Source organism: Podarcis vaucheri (assembly GCF_965113315.1).
Source record: "Podarcis vaucheri genome assembly, chromosome: 6".
Lineage (NCBI taxonomy): Eukaryota > Metazoa > Chordata > Lepidosauria > Squamata > Lacertidae > Podarcis > Podarcis vaucheri.
Genome location: NC_138764.1, coordinates 24,601,218 through 24,616,466, shown reverse-complemented (window position 1 = coordinate 24,616,466; position 15,249 = coordinate 24,601,218). Strand labels below are relative to the sequence as shown.

At 45.6% G+C, this 15,249-nt stretch overlaps 1 protein-coding gene across 1 annotated transcript; it reads right to left on the bottom strand.

The window, feature by feature from the left end:
* Positions 1 to 1,781: 1,781 nt before the first annotated feature.
* Positions 1,782 to 7,072, bottom strand: LOC309533893 (uncharacterized protein C1orf53). Its single transcript, XM_082225602.1, has 3 exons — positions 6,409 to 7,072; positions 5,372 to 5,473; positions 1,782 to 2,058 (listed from the first exon to the last, which is right to left on the bottom strand). The coding sequence occupies exons 1-3, from the start codon at positions 6,649 to 6,651 to the stop codon at positions 1,987 to 1,989; spliced, it is 417 nt and encodes a 138-aa protein (XP_082081728.1). The 5' UTR covers positions 6,652 to 7,072; the 3' UTR covers positions 1,782 to 1,986.
* Positions 7,073 to 15,249: the final 8,177 nt, after the last annotated feature.

The window sequence follows — 15,249 nt, the reverse complement described above, 5'->3', positions numbered from 1 at the left end:
GCCACAACTGGACCTAATGGTCAACGGTCCCTTTACCTTTAACATGTGTGAATGTCATGTCCAGTGTGTGTCAGTATGTTTAGCCTCTGCCTGCAGGTGGTAGGTGGCCCCAGGACCCAGGGAATTTGCCCCTCAAGGAGCAAAATAGTTCCCTGCCCATGCATGTGCAAATGAGCAGGCAGTGATCCAACAGGCAGAACTTTTCTATCACTTCAGACAATATGCTTTTTAGTAGAGTTCATACATTCAGTGGCCAGCTAGGAGTGGGTGGGTCACCTAGACATGCTCTCTCTTTCTCTCTTGGAAGACGCAAGATCTGCTGATGTCTTTCATATGGGAGTAGGCACCACCTCTTTCTCACCTTGATGCCAATTTTTACCAACTGCGACACATCCAGCTGCCGTTCATCAAGTGTAGAATAATCTGGTGTAACAAAATCAGGTTATACATACATGCAGGGGAGCTGGTCTATTAGTGCAAGCGCAGTGTCTCACCAAGCTCTCCCTCCACCTGCTTACTACTTTACTTACAACCAGTCTATGGGGTGACACTGACTGTCAGCTCCTCCTCCTTAGTCTCAGTCCCCTCCTCTTAACACAGCAGGGAGAAGAATGAGAACAAAACCAGAATGACTCTGCCTATCATTGGCTCTGGCGCCCCCTGCTGTTGGCCTCCCCCCTGCTTCTGCCCTACGAGTCCTAATGGGCACCAGCTTCCACCGCTTACACATCCGAACAAGCCTGCAGTTCCTTTTTTAAAAAATATATATTTTATTCAGGATTTTCTTGTTTTACAGAAGTGTAGTGCCTCGTATTTTTTTTTTTCATGTAACATTTTTACAAATCCGTTTCATTTGTTGAGGCATTAGGGGGAGAAGAAAAGAAAAAAGAAAGGGGGTGTGGAGAGGGGGAAGATGGATAGGGGTGGGGGTCGGGCGGCGGTGTTTCTATTATGTTTAATGTATGTAGAGTTTGGTGTCAGTGTTGCTTGTGTTGTTCACTTGTGTTCCTTTGGTGGTGAGAGAGGTTGGGGTTGGCCTAGGGTGTGATTGTTTGCTTGTGATTGGCTGTGGTGATCTTTGTTTTCGTGTGTGGGTGAGCTGGGTGGGTGTTTTGGATCAGGTTTAGCCATATTGATTTGTATGCTGTTGGTGTATTGTTGTCACTGTCCTGTTGGGCTGTGTATGTGATAAAGGGGAGCCATACCGGGGTGAAGGCGTCTTCTTCTGTTTGTCCCCGTGTCAGTTTCAGTTTATTAGTTAATTTTTCTAGTAGGGCTGTTTCCCATACTATTTGGTACCATTGGTCCATGCTTACTCCTGACAAGTCTCTCCAGTGTCTGGTTATGGTGTTTCTGGCTGCTGAGAGCAGGTGGGTTATGAGTTCTTTGTGGTGTAAATGGGCATTGTTGTCTTGGAAGATGTTTAGTAGGGCCAATTCTGGGGTGATGTCTATAAGCCTGCGGTTGCTTAAGAATATCTTGTTGAGCTTGCAGCCAAACAAACACACAACTGCAGAGCAAATATAGTTAGATCATTCAGGACAAAGATGCTAATCCAATGATTGTGTTATGGATCAGTTTGGAGACTTTCTTTCAGCCTTGTGCTAGAAGTCTTATAAAGTCGCCTTTAAATGTTTCTCAAAGAGTAGCTCAGCACCACCAAGTGAAACAAAGCTAGCCTGAGCGTGGCTGGTTTCTCCTCTCCAGCCTGATAACTCTGGAAGGCAAAGCAACCATCTCTTCCCAGCCAGCCACTTATAACACCAGAGAAAGGGAAAGCCTTGTCAATGGCTCAGCGCCACTGGAGCACACATGGGGTTTTTATTTTATTGCAATTGGAAAATATTCAGGATGCAGAACAGCAGAGGTCAAAGGAACAGCATTATGCAAAATATGGAAGCTGTAGGGGGCAGAAAAGAAGGAAGAAATGGGAGTGAGGGCTGACTCCCCCTCCCCTTCATGGTATGATGCAAAAGGCTTCGATCGTCAAGCGTAGAAAAAGGAATTGAACCGCTTCTTTTTGGAAGGATCTTTAACATTCATCTGACCATATGGACACTGGAGAAAGAGAGAGAGAGATGGAATAAGTCATTCTTGATGAGGCCTCAACATTGCCCGTGCTTAAAGACAAAATTAATGATGTCCTATAAATCATTTGTGGCCTCGGGACTTGAAAAGAGAGCGAGCAAGAGGAGGAGGAGGAGGAGGAATTGAGCCATGCACCCCCCTTTTCCTTGCCCTCTCCCCAAACAAATGGTCCTAATTATTGTCCAAGAAACCTCCTTGCTAGATATGTCCCTACTCATTATACGGTATCTGAGTCAACCGCTCCTCTCCCCACTCTGCATGCAATCCTGTATACTCACCAAAGTGGAAGAAAAGAGATCTCATTGAAGTCAAGAGATCTCACTTCCTGAAACCTCACGTAAGATGGGGAGACGGGAATAGTCACAAAACACAAAGTGAAAGCCAGAATCTTTTGTAGCCAGATCCGACTTGAAATTTGGCAATACGTCCAACTGTGTTCAATGAGGCTTACTCCCAGGGAAGCGTGCACAGGGACTGCAGCATTGAAACTCACAATTCAAGAGTGTTTTGGAGAGCAACGTGAAGAGGGTGACACAAGTCCTATATACTATAGATGCAGCGAGGTATTTAATCACTTTCAGATGACTAAATAAGACTGGAAGAAGGCTGCTTGTGAAGAGTCAGGGAGGCTGAAGGTGTTTACTTTCTTCTGAACAGTTAATAATAATAATAATAATAATAATAATAATAATAATATTGTTATACCTCACCCTTCTTCTTATGAGAGTCCAGGGTTGCTAACAATAAAATTACAGCACTAAAACAAAATTAAAACCGCAAGACAAAATAGCATATAAACAATCAATGTTAAATTATGGTAGATGCACTGAACTGGTTTTTTTGTCCATGAACTGTGCACTATAATTGCTCAGGCCAATCTTGGTTGCTTTGCAGTACTGATCTGTGGTTGGACAGGATGCCAGTTGCTTTTTATTTCTCTGCAACCCGCCAGGTGTAGAGTTGCAATGCTTAGAGGGTTCATCAGTCACATTAATTCATTGCAACCCTTTTCAGGGATTAAAAAGATGCTTCTGGTGAATTATGCAAGAGGCTAAATGGTGAAATTTAAAATACCGTATTTTTCGCTCTATAATACACACCAGACCATAACACGCACGTAGTTTTTAGAGGAGGAAAACAAGAAAAAAAATATTCTAAACGAAATAGTGGCTATATGATTTTTGTGGTTCATGCTGTGGCCACAGACATGTGATCTGACAGTGAGTTTGGAGTAGCCCAATGCAAAAATCCTGAGGATCCATGTGGATCCATGCTTTGTAACCACGGAGGAGGGAAGGAAGGGGAACCATGGATCCTCTGCTCACAACTGCAGCAGATCCCCCCCCCCGGCCACCCGCAGGCATTCCCTCCATAACACGCACAGACATTTCCCCTTACTTTCTAGGAGGAAAAAAGTGAGTGTTATGGTGCAAAAAATACGGTATTTTGTAGACAAGTTCTTAAACCTGGGGTGGGAAACCTGTGACTCTGCAGATGTTGGACCCCAACTTCTATCTAGCCAATCGTCAGGATTCACGTTGGCCACCCCTGACTTAAACAAACCTCAGATGGTCTGCATCATTTTATAACATAGATTTCTCCTTTCCGCACACAGAAGAGAATGCCTCTTCCACAATGGGGCCTATCACAACTCTTCCATGTATACTCTGCTAGAAGGCAGGCCTTTTTCTGCAGAAATATTGATTTATTAATATGTAAGCTTAACTGATTAATTATTAGCAGTAACCTATAGAACAGCCCATCTGCCACCTCTCAAATTATGGAAGGGGAAAATTTGGAATAAGATGGTGATGAATAAAATGGGAGGGAAGAAGTAACTCAGAAGACACATTTCAAAGGAATTGGACACTATTTATCCAATATTGGAACAGATATAGAACTGAGAAGCGAGCGTCAATGGACATTTTGACAATGTGCTAAAATTGATTAGTTGACATTGAAGCTGTAAGATGCGATTCCCCCCTCCTTTTCACTCAATATGGTCTTTTTCAATATGATTTTTTTAATATGAAGAAAATAAATGTATATCAAATCATTTATTTTAAAATAAATAACTCATATGGAGGTAATTAAGATTTCCTTAACGAGATGACAGCCCAGTGTGGATAAATGAACGGATTTAAATGTTTTAATATTTTTAATGATGTATTTTATTGTTTGAACTCTGTTCAAGAGGACTTGTGTTGACTGCGCAGGCAACAAAAAAATAATTTATGAAAAACCGGTGGGCTGGGGATTGTGAAATTTGGGTGCAGGGAGAGTGGAGCCATTGACTTATGACATCCCATAAGCTACTCTGTTGTTACCCCTCCTTACCAGAACAACATTTCTGGGTAAGAGTCTGGAAGCAGCTCTTGACATTTGCTATAATGAAATTCACATGGAAAAGTTAAAGCAGTAATAAACAGTTTGGGAAGGACCGTTGGGATGATAAATGCACCCCTGAAAATGTTTTACATATCCCAGTGCTGAATGTTTTGCTTGGGGTGGGGCCTATTGATTTTAGTGTGCATTACACCCAAGTGGTGAGTTCAAGGTCATGGGGAGGGATTCAAACCAAATTATTATGATCTGTTACTGTCAAATGTGGAAGCAATAAACTTGCTAGTGTGTTAAGGAATTTTTTTAAAAGAACGGCTGAAATTGACGGCACTTAGTAAGGTATTCAAGGCAGTTGCTGGCACTTAAACTGATTAGATCTCCTATTTTATTTGTCTTCTGTAAAAAAAACATTTTTTAACAGCAACTCAAAAACCAAGGTCATAAAGATCAGAGGCTATACAAAGAGCACGGCTACATCTTAAATCTACAGTATGCCCGATCGGTTCGCCATAGCTATTTCTGTTCACCCAAGCACATCTCTCCAGAAGCATCTGTAGGAATTTGGAGGTCGTCTTCAAGGTTAGCTCTGTTTGCAAATCTAATCACTGGCTGCCTAGAACGTGTTCAGGTTTGTTTCTTGACACCAGCAGAAACCGATAAAACACACTTCTTAGCCACACTGGAAGTTAATTCCACCAAATTAACTGAGTGAACATGTGCAGGATCATATATACAAACAATGTGTACATTTTTTGAGGGGACAAAAACGACTGCAACTTCTTTCTGTCTCTGGAAATTCAACTGCCTTCCCCAGAGAGGCTTTCATGTGTATCCTTTTAAGGGAACAGGTGTGTCATTTACCACTTAAATTCATTTTAAAACTGACTGATTTGTTGATGGAGAGCCTTCCTCATGCGAGGCAACAAGGCTTAATACTCACATGTCTGCAGGAAGTACCACAGCAGTGTCCTCTCTGCAAATGGGCCACTTTGGTGAACACTAGGTAGCCAGTGACTGGATCTATGTAGTTATGCTTCCCAGCCTATTAAAAACACACAGAGAGAACAGCAGACCTTACTTCTTGTTCCCGTGATTAAAGGCAAAGGATAAAGGGACCCATGACCATTAGGTCCAGTCGTGGCCGACTCTCCATGATCACTGCAGATGGTGACAGCAGCCACGAAATTAAAAGACGCCTGCTCCTTGGGAGAAAGGCGATGGCAAACCTAGACAGCATCTTAAAAAGCAGAGACATCACCTTGCCAACAAAGGTCCATAAAGTTAAAGCTATGGTTTTCCCAGTAGTGATGTATGGAAGTGAGAGCTGGACCATAAAGAAGGCTGATCGCCGAAGAATTGGTGCTTTTGAATTATGGTGCTGGAGGAGACTCTTGAGAGTCCCATGGACTGCAAGAAGATCAAACCTATCCATTCTGAAGGAAATCAGCCCTGAGTGCTCACTGGAAGGACAGATCCAGAAGCTGAGACTCCAATACTTTGGCCACCTCATGAGAAGACTCCCTGGAAAAGACCCTGATGTTGGGAAAGATGGAGGGCACAAGGAGGAGGGGACGACAGAGGACGAGATGGTTGGATAGTGTTCTCAAAGCTACCAGCATGAGTTTGACTAAACTGCGGGAGGCAGTGGAAGACCTGGCATGCTCTGGTCCATGGGGTCATGAAGAGTCGGGCACGACTAAACAACAAAAGTGCTTACAATTACAGTACTGGCCAAACAATAGCTAAAGTCACAAAACACGCAGCAAGAGCAAAGCGTGGCAATCTGGGCTTGCTAAACGGAAGCCCTTGCCAGTTCCGAAGCGTCCCTGGCGCAGAAAAAGACCACACCTTTGCTAATAGAAAAAATACGACTCTCAAGTCCGACACTTGCCCCGGTTTGCAGAGCAGCAGCCGCAGCACAAACCCGGAGCGCCAAGGCGGCTGCGCCAAGGCGAGGCAAAAGCGAAGCGGACTCACCGCGCATGCCTCCTCGTGGAGAGCCACCACCCTCTTCTCCGCTTCGGTTAACCCTTCCCTGCCCTCGCAGGTGCCCGCTTCCCCGGAGCGCTGGGCCGCGGAGGAGCCGCTGCCGTTGGAGACACCTCCTTCCCCGTCCTCCTGGCCGTGGCTCAGCGGCCTCCTGCCCCGTTGCTTCGGGGGCTTGCAGGGGATCGCCCTGCTGCTGCTAGTGCAGCAGCGCGCAAGCGACGTGGCCGCCATGAGCGGGACGGATCCAGCCCCGGTTCCCCCCCTTGGGCAGGAGCCGCGGCCACTTCCTTGCCCAAGAAGCCGCGTCGGGCTCCACCCACCACCTCTCTCTCTCTCTCTCTCTCTCTCTCTCTCTCTCGCTTTAGGAAACGCTCCGGGAGCCCCCCAGGATCGGGGCCCTTTCTTTTAACGCAGTGGTGCGGCAGGAGAGGGTGGCAAGTGTGGCGGGAAGATTCAAGGACAATCAAAGGAGCATTTAAACATTCCGGTGTAGTGTAGTATAGCATGAAAATGTTTTTTTTTATTTATTTGCAGAATGTGACTAGGTGTCTTTTCAATAAGAGAGCAAGGGCACTAAGTGATTGGGTTTGCACACATACTTACGGTACATACGTATGTAAGAGGCTCATTTGTAATTATATTTTGGGGGAGATTTTTAGGAAAGCTGCTTTGTTTTACACCTTCTGGATGTCCCGTGAGCATATTATAAAGTAGTTGTGTTCTACGTTATAAATCCAGCCCTGCTAGTCGTTTATTTTTTGTTTCCAATGTACTTCTCATTAATAAATTGGTATGGGGCGAGCAAATTTTTATTCTAAAAGTGAGGCCCAGCAAAAAAATGTGTGAGAACCACTGCCTTTATGCTCATAGATTTGTAGGGTTGAAAGGGATTCCAAGGGTCATTTAGCCTAACCCTGAGATTCCTGTATTGTAGGTGGTTGGAGTAGATGGCCCTTGTGGTTAGGGCAGCCGTACGTCTGGGATTTCCAGGATTCATCTGCTGGAAATAGTGTCCGGGCGGAATTTCTGAAGATCGGTATAAGTGTCCTGGAGAACCTGGGCGTATGGCAACCCATGTCGGAAGTGGGTGGTGGGTTTTTTGAGGGGCGGTTTGAATTTCCTTAAAAATAGCCGAACCACTTTGGCCCCCCAAAAACAATATGGGAACCCTACTTGTGGTATCTTCCATCTCTATGATTCTGTGTTGTTTTAAAATTTATACATTTGTAAGCTTTTACAAGTAGTATCCATACAAAATAATACCATCCATTATCAAATAATAAAAGTGCACCTAGCTGGATTACATGTCTTGATAGGCTTGCAAAAAGAAGCAGTAGCTTTTTAACGAGCATATGAAACAGTACAATGAGGGTGCTTGCCTAATATGAATCAGCAGGGAGTAAATTCCCACCGTGACACACACATGCAGCATGAACAGAGCTGGAGGCACACCTTAAACACTCCCAACTGAAAAGCCAAAGTTCTCTGCTCCCACTTCGGATCTCTAGTGACATAAGATCTCCACAGAGCCCACAGCTTTGCTCCCTGCACCTGTCTATAGTCTGCCTCAAGCTGCAAGCTTTGCACGCAGGAACATTGTCCCTCCCTCTGGCCCAGAGGGAAGGACTGGGAGATCTGGATGAGTCATCTCCAGCCATCACCTAGCCTTCTTGTTCCCATGGCAACACATCACAGGGCTATTAACACTCTTTTGTCAAGTCCAGGTATTGCCACATGGAGAACTATACTCAGAAAGCTAATAGGAAACCTCCCCACCCATATATATATATGTATATAGTTCACATACACACACATACAAACACATATATCATACATCCATACATACCTGCAATAAGCTGTGGAAACAGCGGAATGCCCTCTCCACAGTTGTAGCTTTCCTCAGATGCCAAAGACACACCTCTTTGCCCAGCCACTCTCTTAATGGCAATTCCTTTCAAGCCGATTTTAATATGGTATTTTTCCATTGTTGTAACATGCCCTGGGACCACATGGTGAAGGACAGGTAACAAATCTTAACAACAACGAGCACCACCACATAAATACATACACACACATTTGGAACCTACCTTTAAAACACATTCTTTCCCCTCAAAGAATTCTGGGCAGTATAGTTTTTATGCCTCACAGAGTTACACTTCCATTAATGAACTACAGTGCCCAGAATTCTTTGTGGGGGCTTCAGAAGATACAGTGGTACCTTGGTTCTTGAACTTAATACGTTCTGGGAGTCCGTTCGACTTCCAAAACCGTTCGAAAAGCGGAAACCGCATCAGACAATCAGCTTCTGAAAAACATTCGCAAACCGGAACACTTCCTTCTGGGTTTGCAGCATTCGGGAGCTGATTTGTTTGGGAGCCAAGCCGTTTGAGTACCAAGGTACCATTGTATAGTGGGGACACAGCCTAAAGTCATCCACCCAGAGCGGTCGTGTTTATTGGCAACAGGTCTCCGTAGTCTCAGGATCTTTCCCAGCAGCTTCTACCCCCTGATACTTAACTGAAGTTGCCCCCGGGGGGGAACTTGCATGCAACATATATTTTTCCAAAGAAAATAGGGACATCCTATTCCTTAATAAGCTTGCTACTTATACCTTGCCCATCTGACTGGGCTGCCACAGCAGCTCTAACCATACATAAAAACATAATAAACATTAAACATTTTAAAACTCCCCTACACAGATGTCTTCTAAAGGTTGTATAGTTTCGCTCTATAAGACGCACCAGACCATAAGACGCACCTAGTTTTTGGAGGAGGAAAACAAGAAAAAATATATTCTGAATCTCAGAAACCAGAACAGCAAGAGGGATCGCTGCGCAGTGAAAAAGCAGCAATCCCTCTTGCTGTTCTGGCTTCTGGGATAGCTGCGCAGCCTGCATTCGCTCCATAAGATGCACACACATTTCCCCTTACTTTTTAGGAGGGAAAAAGTGAGTCTTATAGAGCAAAAAAACCGGTATTTCCTTGGCCCTGGGGGTCAGATAGCTCCAGCCCCTCCAACATTTCTCCAATAAAATAGGGAAAAGGCATTCCAGGATCGAATCAGAAACTGAGATGACTTCTGTAAATCTGGGACTTTCCCTGGAAAATAGGGACACTTGGAGGGTTTGATATAGTCATGTCTTCCACCATTAAATTGTAGCCCATTCCTCTTAATATGGGACATGGGGGCGCTGTGGTCTAAACCACAGAGCCTAGGGGTTGCACGACAGGGTGAGCTCCTGTTGCTCTGTCCCAGCTCCTGCCAACCTAGCAGTTCAAAAGCATGTCAAAGTGCATGTAGTTAAATAGGTACTGCTCTGGTAGGAAGGTAAATGGCGTTTCCGTGCACTGCTCTGGTTTCGCCAGAAGCGGCTTAGTCATGCTGGCCACATGACATGTTTTTGTTTGCTTGTTAAAAGCTGCTGCCTAGCTGTTTTTTCTGTAAAATGAAAATTGACAATGGGTGCGTAATGCCTGGGCTAGCCAGATAAGAGTTGCAATCATTTAGGGAAGTTTTTAATGTATAATGTTTTATCGTGTTTTTAATATTCTGTTGGGAGCTGCCCAGAGTGGCTGGGGAAACCCAGCCAGATGGGCAGGGTATAAATTATTATTATTATTATTATTATTATTATTATTATTATTATTATTAGCTGGGGTTCCACTGTGTGCCTAGCAAAACCAGAATAAATTATGCAAAATAGTAATAATATAGAATAAATCAAGCAACGTAAGATAACATTAGCAAACTTCCCCGTTTTGTATTTGGGCTGCGTGTGCACATTTAAATCACTTCCTCCCCCCAAAAAAGAATCCTGGGAATTGTAGTTTACTCTTCACAGAGCTACTGTTCTCAGCACCCTTATCAAACTACAGTTCCCAATATTCTTTTGGAGGGGAACACTCTTTAAATACACTGTAAACATATGGTGTATATATGTGGCCAAGGTAGGCTGATCACCAAAGTCAGCTTTTATTCCTGCAGAACTGAAGGAAGTGTCCGCACCTCCTTGGAAAGACAACCCACTCACATTCTGGCTTTAAAGCGTTCTTCATCATTGCTAATCTTGAAAATTCTGTCAGCTAAAAATAGGCAAGGGGAAGAAAATACCGTATATAATACCAAAGAGGTGAAGAAATGCATTAGACACTCCTGAAAGCAACCCCATAAAGAGGCTATTTTACTACAATAGTCACAGATTGAGAAGATGGGAAGCAGAGGTAAATACTATTGAAGTACAACTAGATTTGCACACAGGATGCATGCAGCTATGGGCAGAGCACAGTGTCAGAAAAAGGGAAACGTACATTCAGGACTAGTTCTCCAAAAGGCAAAACGATCACATCAGAACAGATGGATTCCTGCTGGTGTTGTAACATGATCAACTGTAGTCAAGGAAAAAGAGATGTTATAATACAAGCACAGAGCCATTCTATCGCACCAGTATCCAATATAAAAACACATCTGTTCAGCTGTAAATTCTTAGTGAAAGAGGCTGGAGGGCTGGAAGAACGGATAATTCAAAGTTTAACTTCCTGAGAATGTGTAAATCAACCCTTGATTTGTTTGGGGAAGCCATCATAGGGACTTCAGTTCCTCTTAAGGAACTAGGGTCATGGTGAAGAATCTCAGTTGTTTCTCTGCAGATCTAGGTCTTCGTTGCATGACTTGTGAACGTGCAGAAACTCCAGGGACGTGGTGGTTGCTCTGAATGGAGCTTCTCAGCTTGTGACGAGCTGATGGGAGAGTTAAGAAGTTTCTCCAAAACTTAGACCCGTTCTGAAGATGCGTGGCTTCATTCTGACAAGGCCCAAGAGCATCACTGGGCTTGCCCATTCCTCTCCCTATGATTTAGTTTGTTCTCTGTGAGCAGTTGTGCAGGACTTGCTCTAGAAATGGTGTTTTACATAGCAGTAAGGTTGGGTTTAATGGGACGCGGGTGGCACTGTGGTCTAAACCACTGAGCTTAGGGGTCACCGATCAGAAGGTTGGTGCTTTGAATCCCCACAACGGGGTGAGCTCCCATTGCTTGGTCCCAGCTCCTAGCAGTTCGAAAGCACTTCAAAGTGCAAGTAGATAAATAGCGAGAAGGTAAACGGCGTTTCTGTGCACTGCTCTGGTTTCACCAGAAGTGGCTTAGCCATGCTGGCCACTTGACCCAGAAAAACTGCGGACAAACGTTTTCCTTGCCCAGTAAAGCAAGAGGAGCGCCGCAACCCCAGAGTCGTCCGCAACTGGACTTAATGGTCAGGGGTCCCGCTACTTTTTTAAGGTTGGGTTTGACCAATACATGTTGGCACCTGAGGTGTACCACAAAATGGGGTGCCTCCTGCCAGGGAAAAGGGGGTGAGTGAAGATCTACAATGTGAACAAAGCAGAGAGTCAAATCAAGCTTCCCCAGTGGTTGAACTGGGAACCAGAGGCCACCGTGGAGGTGGAAGGGGCTTGCTCTGAATCACGCGTACAACCCAAGAGACCACCGAGAGCAGCCCCAGCCATTTCCTCCCTAGGGGTGGAAAGAGACCACCAGCACCTCCTATTTGTCAAGAGGCTGCTTCAGGGGAGGAACTGGGTGGCTGCTGAAGAGGTGTCAGTTCTGGCCTCCAATGAGACCACAGCAGCAGCAGCGGGCAATGCAATGGATGTCAGATTCCCCCATTCATCCTGCTCCCCAAGGCAGTCGCCTAACCTTGTCTCATGGGTGGGCTGGCCATGATTTGTGTATTCCCCACCACCACTCTGTCTAAAATTTGCTGGACAGATCCCTTGGAGGAAGAGGAGAATGCCCGAAACTTGCATACCACTGGGATGGAAAACATAGATGTTACAGGCAGCAGGAATGCTGCTGGATCTCCTACTGAAAGCAACAGGAAGTGAAAATGATTGCAAAGAAGGAAAACAAATGAATAATGAAACAAATGTGGATTTTAACAAATTACTAAGGCAGGGGTCAGCAACCTAAGGCCCATGGGCCACAAGCAGCCCATGGGGGTCGTTTAACCGGACCATGGGCCACAAGCGGCCCATGGGGGTCGTTTAACCGGCCCATGAGCCGCCCATGAACCAAGCCGTCCACTCTGCAAGTCCCGGTGTGCTGCAATAAACCGGCGCAGCGTGGCACAGCGACTTGCTTCAGCGGTGCCAGAAATCGCATCTGCAAATGCGCAGATGCTGGAAATTTTGTCTGTGCAGACACAGAAACCAGAAATCACATCTGTGCAGACGCAGACGCCAGAAACCGCGGGTACGCACACTCACACGTGCGCACAATCCAGCCTATGGAGGGATCTCTGCTGGAGTGAACCAGCCCAGGCCAGGTAAACTTTGCTGACCCCTGTACTAAGGCAATGAATGAGGTTTTTAGTAATGAAAACTAATGGAATGATGGACCATTTTATAATAATAATAATAATAATAATAATAATAATAATAATTTTTTATTTATACCCCGCCCTCCCCAGCCAAGGCCGGGCTCAGAGCGGCTTACAAGCAATAATAAAAACAAGATGAATGATTACAACTTAAAAACAAAAATAAAATACAACATTAAAATAATGGAACATTAAAATATTAAAATGTAGCCTCATTGCAGGAGAAGGAAAAGAAAAAAGAAAATGGGGGGAGGGAATCAAATTGGCTCCAAGCCAAAGGCCAGGCGGAACAACTCTGTCTTACAGGCCCTGCGGAAAGAAATCAAAAGAAATTAAAAAATGCATAGCACCCCTAGTTGGTACAAAGTGGCAGTTGTACAAGAGAACCTGTGTCCAGTGTGTGCCACCCCCAGCCTGAGTTTATGCAAGCAGGTCAATTCTGCATGTGGCAAACCCTTCCTGTGACTAGCTCACTGTGAGCTGGGAAGTCCTGCCTGTCTGGGCAGTGAACATGTATGCAAACTGGTCATGAGAAATCTTTAGAGATTATGTCCCTAAGAGATGCAAGTAAGGTTGACAGTTGCCAAGGTGACTAGTTGTGTTGCTTCAGGCAAGTTGCCAGAATAGCAAGAGGCTCGGCCATTTTTAAAGCCAAATATCATTGGCTTGGCGGGATGAGCGTTGTGCTGTGGTCTAAACAACTGAGCCTAGGGCTTGCCGATCGGAAGGTCGGCGGCAGTGGCGGAGCTTCATGCTCTGGCACCGGGGGGGGGGGCGAGAGGAGGTGGGGGCGGGGCTGGCACATGTCCCGGAGATGGGGCATGGCGTGCGTTCTGGGGACGGGGGGCGCTGCCTGCGGGGGCAGGATGCCCAGTGCAGGTGGGGGGCAGCCGCGATGGTACCCCACCGGGATCGCACTGCCAGGGGCGGTGTGCTCCCCCCGCACTCCTCTTCCTCCGCCAGTGGTCAGCAGTTCGAATCCCCACAATGGGGTGAGCTCCCGTTGCTCGGTCCCTGCTCCTGCCAACCTAGCAGTTCAAAAGCACGTCAAAGTGCAAGCAGATAAATAGATACCGCTCCGGTAGGAAGGGAAACGGTGTTTCCATGCGCTGCTCTGGTTTCGCCAGAAGCAGCTTATTCATGCTGGCCACATGACCCGGAAAAACTGTCTGCAGACAAAAGTTGGCTCCCTCGGCCAGTAAAGCGAGATGAGCACCGCAACCCCAGAGTTGTTTGCGACTGGACCTAACTGTCAGGGGTCCTTTACCTTTACCTTTTTATCATTGGCTTGATCTTCAGAGCCTCCAAAAACTACTGGGCTTGTTCTTCAACCAGGTGCTCAGTTGATCATCACATGATACAATCAGACCACCTAGAAGAACGTCATATGCATACAGTAGAGTTTGGGCATGGTGAGGGGGCACGGAAGGATAAGGGATATAAAAAGGGGGAGGCTCTTGTGAGCTAGGGAATCCTTTGACATCCAGCTGCTGGGATTGACGCTTCCTGAGGGAAAGCCTCCACAGAAACATGAGCTCACAGTTGCATAGGATGGTAGGGAAGACATTTTGGGCAAAGCGATCTCCAAAGTGTACGTGTCAGTGCTTGCAAAAGGAATAGTGACTGAAATATGCTGCTTGCTTTCATTAGGGATAGCATAGAAAGGACAGATTTAGATTCCTTGGGGTGGTGACCATGTACCGTATTTCTTGCTCTATAAGACTCACTTTTTCCCTCCTATAAAGTAAGGGGAAATGTGTGTGCGTCTTATGGAGCGAATGCAGGCTGCGCAGCTATCCCAGAAGCCAGAACAGCAAGAGGGATTGCTGCTTTCACTGCGCAGCGATCCCTCTTGCTGCTCTGGCTTCTGAGATTCAGAATATATTTTTTCTTGTTTTCCTCCTCCAAAAACTAGGTGCGTCTTGTGGTCTGGTGCGTCTTACAGAGCGAAAAATACGGTATACTCCTTGGACAAAGGGCAGGATGAATTGTGTAATGGCTTTAAAAAATAATAGTTTGAACCTGCTTTTGAAGTTTGCATGGAGTGAAACTGGAAATGCAATAAGGATGTAATTAGAAAACTGTGCAAGCATACATGTCACTCCTGGTAATGAAGCAGGGAAATGACCTACTGGGAGATCAGCAGCTGCTCTCTAAAATATACCCTGGTGAAGGAAAAGGTTCTTTCTTCATTGGATAGATACCTATTACTATAGCCACCCTGATTGCCCTGCTTTGCAAGTTCTCCATTATGAATTCATCCTTCTTGAATATGATCCTGAGCCTTGAATATGAACCTTGAACGTGAACCTACCTAGACCCTGAGGTCATCTTCTGAGGCTCTCCTTCATGTGCCTCCTCCTCGAGAGGTCTAGAGGGTGGCAACATGAGAAGGGGCCTTTTCTGCACTGGCTCCCCGTTTGTGGAATGCTCCCCCCAGGGAAGTTCGCCTGACAC